Raw genomic sequence first — 13,720 nt, forward strand, 5'->3', positions numbered from 1 at the left:
CCGCAGCACCTGTCCCGGAGAGAGACCACCGGTGAGTCTTCGCACCGCGCTCCCGAACCCGAAGCTTTCACCGGCGAGAGGCGCGCACAGCCCGACGGTGGCACACGTGCAGCCAAAGTTTGTCCGTCTGTCCGGCTTTGAGTGTCCGTGTTGACTGATTGACTACAGCGGGGATTAAAACACCAATAATCTACACTAATTATTGCTCCTTTGCTGGTTTAAGAGGGGGGGAAATGCGCTTTCCTCCAGTTTCAATTCTGAAAATGACAACAATCGTTATATTTTCATTTGTTTAAATCTTTCAGGCCTCTTTACGATCACGATCGATCCGTATTTTTACGTTTGAGACCCGATTTAAAACATTTTAAAAAACTGTATTTTTTTTCCCTTTCAATTGTTTTGAGGTGGGTTTTTTTAATCAAATTTTTTCCTTTAATTTTCCTCTATTACATTTGGAATGTTTTAACACCGTAAAAAAGCGGACATTCCCGTTTAGAATAAATCTTTATAAAAACTAAATTTTCCGGATTTTTATTTTATTTTTTCTCTTTAGGAACACAAAGTATTTCCAGAGTGAGATCGGATTGTAATTCCGAGCCTCTGAAACCCTCCAGCAACCTTCCGAACTCCGTCATTTATTCATTTATTTGAACCCTCTTGTGCTCCCGCTCGGCTCTCAGCCGCTTCTAGATTTGAAATTGGTGTTAATTGGTAGGAATGGTCGATCTTTAGATTTAAACATGTGCAGATGTGCAGATTGGTGCAGCTGTGGGCTGAATCTTGGAGGTCCTGACACCCCAGAGTCGCCTCAACACCTGCACGCTGCCCTCTCACGCCTTCTCATGCTGCGCGCCTTCTCAGTCACAACTCCACTATTGACCTGCTCCTTCTTAAGGGCTTTTTCTTCCTTCATCTTGCAACATACCACACACACACACACACACACACACACACACACACACACACACTTTTGTGATTACATAGAAGTAAAAAGTCTGCATTATTTTACTGATGTCATTTATTACTCGCTTGCTTTTTGCTTCTTTGACCAGGTTTATTTTTAAGCTTCAAAAATTTTCTAACCAAACGTCACAACTAGCTTTTCTCTTTTATTTCCAAGTTAGTTATCCAGTAATTATCATTGCAATTCTTCCACATGATTATGATTATTTCTATTACATTTTATAATATCACTTTGAAGTGTTTGTACAGCGACTGATCGTTGAACTGAATTTGATATACAAAAATATAAATTTAGGGGTATTTTGTAGAAGAGCAGAAGGAGAAGATGTTCTCTTCTTAGATTCTTCTAATTAGTAATACTAGAGACACTTTGACTTATCTTAAAATTCTTATTTTTGCCCCAAATAGTTTTTTAAAGTACCTTTAAGATTACTACCACTATAACAGGTGGCCCCAAACCTCAACTCATTGTAAATATGCTATAACACACACACGCACACACAAACACACTTTGTGGTATTTTGGTGAATATGAAGCATCATATTGACCCCTCCACTTTGACTCTCTTTGTCTTTTTCTTTTCTTTCTTTCTTTCTTTCTTTCTTTCTTTCTTTCTTTCTTTCTTTCTTTCTTTCTTTCTTTCTTTCTTTCTTTCTTTCTTTCTTTCTTTCTTTCATCTGTGTGAGTGTGTGTTAGTGTGCGCAGGGACATTCAGGTTTGCCTTGCTTACTTAAAAAGTTGCATTTATCCACACGAGTGACTCTTATTGTTGCCCTCAGTCAAATCAGGTGTTCCATTGTCAGGCCCATGATAAAATAAAATCACCAGTGGTGCTTTTCTGTCATCTGTGTTGTGACAGATTCAACAGAGATGCTCGTCTGGCTTTGCTCACCCGAAGGTTTCTGAAGGTTTCTAAAAAGTTTCTGCGGGTTTCTAAAAGGTTTCTGAAGGTGTCTGCAGGTTTCTGGAGGTTTCTAAAAGGCTTCTGTAGGTTTCTGCAGGTTTCTGGAGGATTGTAAAAGGATTCTGAAGGTTTCTAAAATGTTTCTGGAGGATTCTAAAAGGTTTCTGGGGGTTTCTAAAAGGTTTCTGGACATTTCTAAAAGGTTTCTAAAAGGTTTCTGAAGGTTTCTAAAAGGTTTATGCAGATTTATACAAAACTATTCTTGTTTAAATCTATTGTGGTGACGTCTTGAGAAGATTTCTTGTATACGTTGAGAAGAGGTAGTTAGCAGCTAAAGCCCGAATGGCCACCATGTTAGCAGCTGTGAAACAGTCACTTGCGCCATCTCTGCATGTGAGTTTGACCTTTGTAATGATTGACAAATGAGTGTGAATTAACATTTTTGTTCTTTCCTTGTTTTTTGATTGGACAGTGGAGGTTAAGCCCCCCCATACTCCAGCACTGCCTGGCACCTTGGCCGTTCATCCACACATTTTGGAGCTTAGTCCGGCCCATTCTCTCCCGCCTGGCCTGCACAGCGACCATGACTTGCTGACCTGCGGCCAGTGTCAGATGACCCTTCCACTGGGTGAAATCCTCCTCTTCATTGAACACAAGAAGAAGCAATGCCAAACAGGACTGCTGCCTGCCGACTGTTGTGAAAAGATGGAAGAGCCGGGAGGAGGAGGAGGAGGAAGAGGAGGAGGAGGAAGAGCACCTCTGCAGACTCTCCAGCACAGCCAGCAGCCAAGGAAGCCGAAGAAGGTTGTGGAGCCGGTGGAAGTGGGCATCCAGGTGACACCTGAGCAGGAGACCACGCCGACCAAGGGCCTTTGCCCAAAGCAAGAAAATACACCTGAAGGTAGAGCAGTGTCTGTCTGTCTGCCTGCCTGCCTGCCTGCCTGCCTGTCTGTCTGTCTGTCTGTCTGTCTGTCTGTCACAGTTTAGTTGAACTTTTGAGTGTGGACTAGTGATTGTTTTACAAGCTGCTCTATTGATCCCATATGAGCTAAAGTAGCAATACAAAATCAAGGGTGTTGATCCGAAAAGGGATCGTTAATGAACAAACATGTTCTGAGGGAGGCAGAAGATGCCACAGATGCTCTCTGGAGCCTGTAGGAGCAGTCACAGGGCCACCTGCCGTCTGTTGTCCTGCAGGACACATTTAAGTGCTCTTAAAGCAGATAACACCTCTCTCACTCTCTTATCTGATTCCTATCAAAGCGAGTTCAGGTACGTCTTGCAGGGAAAGAGCCTGGAGAGCACTCGGAGGAGGAGCTTTAAACCCTGAATGATCTTGATTGTGCTCACAGGGAGCTGAACGGATACATGTCCAGTCCTCATTGTCCTGGCTCTAAACCCAGTTGATTCATACAGGTCTCAATGCTAATGCTTTTGTTATTTTAATGGCCTCAAACATGTGTGATGGTCAAAAGTTGGGGATTGGATTTTGTCTGAAGGACGGTCAGGAGGCACAGTGTGTGAGAGAAAAAAGAAGGGAGGAGGGAGATGCAGATTGCTTCTACTATTGTCACACTTACTGATAATGGAGTTGTTGGGCAGGGGCACCAGGGGCGATCTGATCCCAGTTCAGAGGAACCTGCTGGACGAGAGAGCAGAGACACTTGTGTCAGAGTCCTGAGACAGGAAACCAGCTTTGACCTTTTGTGTTAATGAAAGTACATTCATTCCATCTTACCCCGTGACAGTGGCTAAAGATTGACAGAAACAACACCTATGCCACCAAGACTGCTCCAAAGGGTCCTTCTCTGAATCCAAAACCTTTTTCTGTGTTTATTTCAGGTCAGAGGGATGAGCCCTCCAGTTATATCTGCACCACGTGTAAGCAGATGTTTTCCAATGCCTGGTTCCTGCTACAGCATGCTCAAAACACGCATGGCATTCGCATATACCTGGAGTCAGATCCCTCGAGCGCAGCCCTAACTCCACGCATCACCATGCCTCCACCCATGGGCAATGACTGCATCCCTCATCCCCCCCTCATCAACTTTCTGGGGGAAAACAACCCTTTCCAGCTCTTAAGAATGACAGGCCCAGTGACTCGAGAGCCCGCCTCTGCTTTTATCGAGAACCGACTGCCCAACATGCCTGCATTTGTTAGCCCCCCTGCCCGCCACCACCTGGACTCCCATAGGCTAGAATGCCTTAGCACAGAAGAAATGGGTCTCATCTCACAGCACCCAAGTGCCTTTGAAAAGGTGATGCGTCTCGCGCCCGTGTCCATGGAGTCCCACTCCATGGACTTCTCCAGGAGGTTACGTGAATTGGCGGGTAATAGCAACAGTACAACACCGCCGCTGTCGCCAGGCAGGGCCAACCATATTCACCGATTACTCAACCCCAACACCTTTCAAATTGGGCCAAAGTCACCCTTTGTGTGCACTCCTCCCTTACCACCGGCTCCCGCAAACAGTACTAGCCCTCCACCGATGCAGAACAAAGTCAAATCCTGTGAGTTCTGTGGTAAGACATTTAAGTTCCAAAGCAACTTGGTTGTGCATCGCCGAAGCCACACCGGAGAGAAACCCTACAAGTGCCAGCTGTGTGACCATGCATGTTCTCAGGCGAGTAAGCTGAAACGCCACATGAAGACCCACATGCACAAGCCTGGTTCACTGACTGGGCGTTCGGATGATGGACTATCAACTACAAGTTCCCCGGAGCCAGGCACAAGTGAGCGCATGAAGAACCACGGTGGTGACTTCCAGGTAGAAGGAAACGAAGAGGAAGAAGAGGAGGAAGAGGAACTAGAGAGTGAGAGTCGACCAGAATCAAACTTTAGCATGGAGTCCGAATTATACCGGAACAGGGAGAACGGCTCCAAACAGCTATCTGAGGAGAAGTCATCATTCACTTTTGAAAAAATGATGGGAGCTCGGGGTCTTAATTCCATTCAACATTATAACAGTTTGATAGTTGACAATCGTGGCCGGACGGACTTGTCCAAGAGCTGCTCAGAACACCGACAGGACACAGCGGACGAGGATTCGGTGCCCGAGGAGACGGACCGCCACAGACCGGAAAGGACAATTGTTAATGGCAGGAACAGCGGATCGGATGATTCTCTTCCAAGCTTATTTCCCTACAAACCCGCTTCCGTCGCTGGTTCTGGCCTGGCTAACTCCATGAGTAAGAGGATAAAGACAGAGAAGGACGGGGATGGTTCCCCGGCACCCCTCATACCCTCTGAAAATGTCTACTCCCAGTGGTTAGTGGGCTATGCTGCCTCTCGCCATTTCATAAAAGACCCTTTTCTAGGCTTCAGTGACTCGAGACAATCTCCCTTCGGCACTTCATCGGAGCACTCCTCTGAAAATGGAAGCCTGCGCTTCTCCACGCCCCCAGGAGACCTGATGGATGGTGGCTTGTCGGGCCGTAGTGGGACCGCAAGTGGAGGCAGCACGCCTCACCTGAGCGGAGGTCCTGGCAGACCCAGCTCAAAGGACAGCCGGCGGTCTGACACCTGTGAGTTCTGTGGCAAAGTTTTTAAAAACTGCAGCAACCTGACAGTGCACCGACGCAGTCACACGGGTGAGAGGCCCTACAAGTGTGAGCTGTGCAACTACGCGTGTGCCCAGAGCTCAAAGCTAACGCGCCACATGAAGACGCATGGCCAGCTTGGTAAGGAGGTCTATCGTTGTGACATTTGCCAAATGCCTTTCAGTGTGTACAGCACTCTGGAGAAACACATGAAAAAGTGGCATGGAGAACATTTGATGACCAATGACATCAAACTGGAACAAGCAGAGACGGTGTAAACCAGTTCCCTCTTTTTCAACTCCACATGTCCCATATGGTGTGGAAGGGCAGCTGGAGGCCCTTTTGTAAAATGTGAATTTTGATGAATTTTGATGAAACTTTGCGTGGAAAAATTGTGTGGAAATATTTAAACACGGTCTCAAAGGCAATCGAAACCATCTAACCTCATAGAGGTCTCTTTTTTAAATAGCTAAATCTGCCATTCGAGTTTTTGAACAAGTTGGCCTTTAACTGTGCAATATTGTTTATTTATTGACATTTTGGTACACGCAGGTGCGTTTTTAAAACAAACAAAAATTGTTCATGTAGTGTTGTTTTGGTTTCTGAAAACCCAGATGAGTCCTTTTCCCCAGCTGTTGTTTTTTACCCATTGATGGCCACTGCCCGTGAGACAATGTATATTCAACATATATTTCTGGAAGAGAAAAGTTCGATCCAATATTTAGCTTGAGAGCGATGCTGAGTGAGCAGACGCTAATCCACAGGTTTGATGCTGCCATGCGAACAACAATCCTTTAGCGCTACAACATGTACAGATGTTAGTGTGACGTGTGACGATGTTAGTGTGACGTGTGATGATAATTTGATAAAAGCAGAAGTGATGATGACTCTAAAATAAGGAAGGGCGATGCCAAGGATCAGAAACCTGCTGTGGGCTTAACCATCTTCTACCAGCCAGGTCCCTCAACCTGCCGACAGCTGTTCGCTTCTCCCTCTGCCTCTGCGCAGCCTTTCATCTTCTCACATTGATAAATGCATAAATCCTACAGCGCATGCAGCCCTAGTGCCCTGTTTTGGTGGAACGCCAGCTTCGTGCTTCAAGATGAGGAGGAGAAACGGACTATCTCAGGTTATAAAACGCTCTTCTCTGGCACTTGTGAGAGGCCACTAAAGGACATCAAATATCTGAATAATTTGCTCAAGTTGTGCCTTCTACAACAGCCTCACCAGACCAACAGCAGATCCCTACTTGGGACACACCAGAGCTACAATTAGCTGGCTCTAATTCGCACATGCTTGCGTGCACATGCAGATATTGCAGATGCTTAGAAATGATCCTGCTGAAGAAATTCTTTATTTAAAGTTGAGAAACATTCCCAGCGACTGATACAGATCTGATTAATGAACATTCCACCAACATCACCATCGTTAAAACTTTACTGTTGTTTGTGACTTCTGTGTAGAGGACAAAACACACACGTGTACATTAAAGTAGCGAAATTATCAGATAGATCATTTATCATTCATGTTCACACACAGTCCAACTTCATATAGATCTATATGCTACACTGAATCTTGTTTTAATGGAAGGCTCCAAAACTTGGGATGTCTCTGTCTCTCTCTCTGTACATGTCTATGTCTCTCACTCAGAAAGAGATGAGATGATGATAATTTACCAGGTCTTGGAAAAATGTACGCACATTTTGGTACGAAAGAAAATGACGATGTTCTTCAAGAGACTCCTTACAATATCAAACATATCATCAAAAATATTAAATAATAGACACAAAACAATTCTGAAAAAATGGAAATATAATGTAGAAAAGGATTTTGTTGCGATAAGAAAATGTGTTTTACTCCTTTTTAAAAAAAGAAGTACATACATTTATCCGTGCATCTATTTATAGTTGCACGTATAAATGCGTTCATATATACATATATACGCATACAAACGCATCTATATGTTTGTATGTGTACATGTATGTACTGTATATGTACATCTGTGTGTTATTTGCAAAGTGGGATTTAAAAAAAAAAAAATATTATTATTTTACAGTCAAAATTGAAATGATGGTCTTCACCAATTTTGTCCCTGTAATTGTGAAACGTGTTTCTTTTTTCTGCCTTGGCTGTAAGTAATCACAAAATAAACCGATTTTGGAGGAAAAGGAATGAACCAACGTGGATTTGGCTGTTTGGGGACTTAGAACAGATACACAGGTGCTCCAACAGTAGCTTGAGGTTTCCTCGGAGTGCTACGTATTTATATTCTTCGTGAAAGGAATCAGGTGAATCACTTTGTTAGGTTTTTCCCCATCCTTTATTCCATCTATTGAAGCTGAGTGAATAGGATAGAATTAATAATAATGGCATCACTCATGTCATGTGACAGGATGTTTTGTTTTACGGGGAGGAAACTGACCTGAAGGATGAGTGTGGTTGGAATAACTTAAGCCAGAGGGTTGAGGATTGGCGTACGTGGGACGTCTATTTGATTTCTTATCAGATTGGTCTGTTGACCTTTTTCAGGTCCCTAACTGGATATTTCAACCCAGCAGAAACACACATTTACATTTTAATTGTGGGTGTACTTGGAAGTTCTGAGTCCTGTTCCTAAGGGGCTTATGTAAGTTTCAGGTTTATGCACTGGGGAAATCTTTATTTTTCTTCAACTCTCTTAACTCCATTAACAACTTGTGACTTGAGACATGGTTACAGTTTTTGCTTCGGCAGTTGTGAGGAGAAGTGTTTTCTTGGAATTTGAATGCAGATGTTCTTGTAGGTTCTAATTTATCCAGTTCATTCTAATTCATTAAGGTCCATCAGAGAGGCAACTAGAAGAAGGAAATTAAAAGTACTCAGTAATCTGTTGTAGAACTCCCCAAGTACTCTGCCTAAACAGCTAAACAGCAATTCATACCTGGGAGCATTCAACACTCTCTGCTTTGACACGTGACCCGAATGAGGAACCCACCATCAAGTCTTGGCCAGGGGCTAACCTCCTGTACTGAAAACTCAGGGTTAGCTTTCACTATTTTGAATCAAATGGATACTTTTTTTAAAGGGTTATGTGAAAATCAATGAATTTTAATTGTCCAGCCTAGAAGGACCAAATGCTCCAAGTACAGAACCTTATGGAACCCCATGGTTAACCCTACTGCATGAAGAGGGAATGACATGATGGACATGAGCAAACTGGTATCTATCTGATAAATATGATCTAAACCAGTCTAGTGCTGTCCCTTTAATTCCAATCATATGTTCCTGTCTCTGGAACAGGATGCTGTGATCAACTGTATCAAAAGCTGCACTGAGGTGGCAGTGATTAAGCCGTTGCTTAAAAAAACATCACTGGATCCTGATGTATTAGCAATTTATAGGCCAATATCCAACCTTCCTTTTATCTCTAGAGTTCTTGAGAAGGTGGTGGTGACTCAGTTACTGGAGCACCTGCAGAGGAACAGCCTGTTTGAGATGTTTCAGTCAGGCTTTAGAGCTCATCACAGCACAGAAACAGCACTTCTTAAAGTTACTATTGATCTTCTCATAGCTTCAGGACTGGTTTCTATGCTGGTTCTGCTGGACCTTGTTGCTGCTTTTGATACAGTTGATCACAGCATCCTGTTACATAGACTGGAACATGTGATTGGGATTAAAGGGACAGCACTAGATGGGGTTAGATCGTATTTATCTGATAGATACCAGTTTGCTCATGTCCATGGTGTTCCCTCCTCATACAGTAGGGTTAGCCATGGAGTTCCACAAGGTTCTGTACTTGGACCAATCCTCTTCACCTTGTACATGCTTCCCTTAGGGAACATTATTCGGCAGCATGGGATAAATTTTCATTGTTATGCTGATGACACTCAGCTTTATTTATCCATGAAACCAGAGGAGACAGAGAAGTTAGTGAAGCTTCAGACCTGTCTTAAAGACATAAAGTCCTGGATGTCTTCAAATTTCCTCCTCCTTAACTCAGGAAAAACTGAGGTCATGGTGTTTGGTCCTGAACCTCTCAGGGATAGATTAGATCATATGATCACTCTAGATGGTATCTTATTAACATCTAGTCTCTCTGTGAGGAATCTAGGAGTAACTTTTGATCAAAATCTCTCCTTCAACTCACACATTAAATTAGTCTCTAGAAGTGCCTTTTTTCATCTGAGGAACATCACAAAGATTAGGAAGCTACTGACGTGGCATGATGCTGAAAAGTTAATTCATGCTTTTGTTACTTCCAGGCTGGACTATTGTGATTCTTTATTATCAGGGTGTCCAAACAACTATTTAAGAAGCCTCCAGTTGATCCAAAATGCTGCAGCCAGAGTTCTGACAGGTATTGACAAAAGAGATCACATAACTCCTGTAATGGCGTCGCTTCATTGGCTGCCCGTTAAATTTAGAATAATTTTTAAAACCCTTCTTTTGACCTACAAGGTCCTCAGAGGCCTAGCTCCATCCTACCTGGAGGAGCTAGTGATACCTTACCAGCCCAATAGACCGCTCCGCTCTCAATATGCTGGTCTACTTGTGGTTCCCAGAGTTTCTAGGAGTAGAATGGGGGGCCGAGCATTTAGCTACCAGGCCCTCCTGCTATGGAACCAGCTCCCTGTCCAGGTACGGGAGGCTGACTCCATCGTTACTTTTAAGATCAGACTTAAAACCTACCTCTTTAAAAAAGCTTATTGTTACTAATTCTGTAGTTCCAGTTACTATCATAGATAGACAAATTATCATACTTAGGGGGTCGTCTAATCGTTAGGTCACATCTTAGCTATGCTGCTATAGGCCAAGGCTGCCGGGGTCCGGAAACATGATCACCTGACAGGCCTCTGTCACCCCACTGGGTTATGGTTTTCTCTCCTCTCCTCTCCTCTCCTCATCATCGTTTTTCTGCTCCCCCCCTTCTCTATTCATTTACAGGTATTGCCGCCTTCGGAGCTGCATGATGACCTCCGGCCCCGCTGACCCGTTGTATAATGTATTTTTGTGTGTGTTTTTGTGCTCTGTGCCTCGCCTCGCCTCTCCTCTCCTCTCCTCTCCTCTCCTCTCCTCTCCTCTCCTCTCCTCTCCTCTCCTCTCCTCTCTCTTTACCCAGCCAGCCATCAGCAGGAGGGTCCCCCTACATGAGCCTGGTCCTGCTCAAGGTTTCTTCCTGTTAAAGTGGAGTTTTTCCTTGCCACTGTTGCTTGTCTGGGGTTAAGCCCTGGGATTCTGGAAAGCGCCTTGAAACCATTTTGAATGTATAAGATGCTATATAAATAAAGATTGATTTGATTTGATTTGAGGTCCAGCAATACCAGCATAGAAATCATTCCATGATCTGAAGCTCTAAGATCATTAGTAACTTTAATTAGTGCTTTTTCTGTGCTAAAACCTGAATGAGACATCTCAAACAGACTATTCTTTTGTAGCTTTTCCAGTAACTGTGCCCCCAACACCTTTTGGACAAGTTTGAAGCTAGAGGTGAGGTTGTGAGGGACTCAAACACTAATGGATGACAAGAAGTATTCTAAGCAATAAAACTCTGCATGAAGCCTCAACTCAAAAGACTGAAAGGGAATGCAAGTACCTTGCAACAGGATGACTCCACAGGTAGTTTTTAACTACACAATTGTCACCAATTATCCAGATAGAGAGTATGGAGGTTAGGTTATCAATGAACCGGGGGGGAGAAGACTGTTGGTAGTGGTTTTAGTAAAGAGACATGAAAGGTGGATGAGAATTCAGTGAAAGGGGAGTTTATTCTGGATCACAGCAGAATTGATAATCTTTATTCCTCTAGCGCACACAGGAAGAGGGGGGGGGGGGGGGGGGGGCATATGGGCGAAGGCAGGGTCCACCCCTGGATGAGTCACCGATTCATCACAGGGCTCTATGTGCCCATTTGTGGGTTCAGTACCATGTTCTGTGCTTTGAAGCTTCCCTGATTACCAGAAAACCCTCTATGATTTTTCCGCACTGGGGTTTGAACCAAGAACCCTCAACTTCTCAGTAGAGTGCAGACAGGATTTTCCTTTCAGTCTGATATGTGCCAGCCCTGCGATGTAAAGAGAACCAAAAGTTAATTAGCTTCACGGGGAGGTTTAAGTAGCTGAGGGGATTAGGAATGACTTGCAGATGCGCTGACATGCCAACTAATCATCCGCACCCTCCTCAGGACAGTAGTGCAGGTAGTGAGGGGGAGTAGTAGAGGAAAAACAGGAACCAGAAGAAAGAACCAAATTTCTAGCCTGTGTTTAAAGACCAAAGATACACTTTCATCTAATGGCTCTCCAACCGCTTTTTTTTTTCACCAGACAGGAATTATTGATGGTTTAAAAGCATCTGAATTCCATCAATTCCATTAATTAAAAAATATGAATTAGTAACTGCTGCCATTTCCTCATCTGTGTGACAGTGGAGTCCCAGATAGTGAGACAGCAGAGGCTTGAAGAGAGACACACTTGGCCCTGGCCCTGGCCTTGGCCCCTTGGCCCTTGGCACGTATGTCACTGCTTAATAACCGAATAGGCACACATTGGGATCATGGAGGGCAGTGGTGCAATTTATGACAGTCTTGTAAGTCAGAGATACGTAACCTGTTGCTAAAGGACATTTATCGGACTTAGAACTGATTAGGATGGAATAAAAAAGGACATTTAAAACCTACATGACCACACATGCCTCTTCAAAGTTTCAGATGTAAAGCACCCCTCCCCCAGCATGTCATTCTGCCATCCATCTTCCACAGCCCTCGGGTGCACAACGTGGACGGCATCGCTTTAACCAGTGAAGGTTGGGCCCGATTTGAAAGAATTAACTCATTATTCTCCACTAGAAACAACAGAGAAAGGGTTTTTCAAGCTTGGTTACTCAATGTGCTGGAGAGGTGGCAGCAGAATTATGGAAATATAATAGCCTCCAGAAAAATTTGCACGGTGCTCAGTTATATATTAGTGAACATCACTTGACAATCTGTTCATATCAATTTAATTGGATTTTAATACTGCCTGTGATCTTGTTTCCTAATTAACAGCATTGGCTGGCAATAAAATGCATGCACCCAGCAACACCTTTGATCCAGGCCATATGGACTTGATTGGGGGGGGGGGGGAGTTATCTGTCATCTAAAAATGGCCTCATGACAAGCAAGAGGAAAAGAAAGGGAAAGGATGTGTGTGTGTGCATGTGTGTGTGTGTGTGTGTGTGTGTGTGTGTGAGCATGTTAGTTTTCACTGTTTGGAAATCAGTGTGTCCATGCATATGCGAATGTGTTTTTCTCACTGAATCTATTTTTTGTCCCTGCTCATGTGTGTATATGCAAATAAGTGTGTTAGATTACAAATATGTATGTATACATTCTAGTAGGTTGTGGAATCACTGGACCCCCCCAGATGGTAGAATTTAATCTATTTTCTGATTGGCTGCGATTACTAATGAATAAAACATGATTGAAGATCAAATCAGATCCGTTTGTGTCTGTGTGTGCGTGTGTGGGGGTTACTTTATCAAATGTGTTTATTTATTGCCTCACTGCTCTCAAGTCGAGATAGGACGATCTAAATAAATTGTTTTTTGTGGGAATGTCCTTCGATCGTTATGGTATACATTACAATTGCCTATTAAAAGATGCAAGTCGTCGTAGTTGTAGTATGAAAGTAGCTGTGACTCTCGCGACACACTATAAACACATGTGATTTCCTTCAAAATCGAGTCAGCAGTTTGATTACCCAATTAATATTGATTCAGACACAATTTGGCTGCACATACAATAATGTCAGACACAGAGAATTCTTTTTTGCAGTACCAACCTTCTGTTTGAAACACACCATATCTACTCACAGCCATATCTTAGTGACCTGAAGTGAGCTTCATCATGAACTTGGAGGTCGGGTTGTTTGGGTTCAGGGTTGTGTCTGGCTTTGTCCTGCAGGGGGTGGTGTGAAGCACAATTGGCGGCAGCTGGCACTGCAGGCAGGTGCACCTGTAGGCAATTTACATCTTGCCGCCTACTTAAGCAGTTTGTGCCTGCCTATCAGGGCCAGGGTGTTTGTTTGGATTCCCTCATCGTGTGTTGGTGTGGTTGGTTTTCCCTTGTCATGTGTTTAGTTTCCGTAGCCAGACTGTGGTGGGTTTTGCCTCTGGTTTGAGTTTCCTGCAGTCCAGGAGGACTACCGTCTTCTGTGTCCCTTGGGCACGTTCGAGGTCTTCATGCCGTTTGCTGGACCGACGTGCGTGCCGTGCCGGACACGCAAGTTCTTTGCAGTCCAGGGGGACTGCTTCTGGTGGAGGACTCACCAGTGGACCTGTGAAGGGCAGACGCCGGCGGTC

At 44.0% G+C, this 13,720-nt stretch overlaps 1 protein-coding gene across 2 annotated transcripts in view; it reads left to right on the top strand.

The window, feature by feature from the left end:
- bcl11ba (BCL11 transcription factor B a) overlaps positions 1–8,551 on the top strand; it is a 9,341-nt gene extending 790 nt beyond the window's left edge. The window contains exons 1-3 of one of the 2 annotated variants that reach the window (XM_029833005.1): positions 1–31; positions 2,331–2,768; positions 3,710–8,551. The exon at positions 1–31 is cut by the window's left edge and continues 790 nt beyond it. In XM_029833005.1, coding sequence (XP_029688865.1) covers positions 1–31; positions 2,331–2,768; positions 3,710–5,685 — 2,445 coding nt within the window. In that variant the 3' untranslated portion in view covers positions 5,686–8,551. The remainder of the gene's footprint in view (positions 32–2,330; positions 2,769–3,709) is intronic. The other variant, XM_029833006.1, reaches the window with a different exon arrangement.
- The last annotated feature ends 5,169 nt before the right edge of the window (positions 8,552–13,720 follow it).

Source organism: Takifugu rubripes, chromosome 2 (assembly GCF_901000725.2).
Source record: "Takifugu rubripes chromosome 2, fTakRub1.2, whole genome shotgun sequence".
NCBI classification, from domain to species: Eukaryota; Metazoa; Chordata; class Actinopteri; order Tetraodontiformes; family Tetraodontidae; genus Takifugu; species Takifugu rubripes.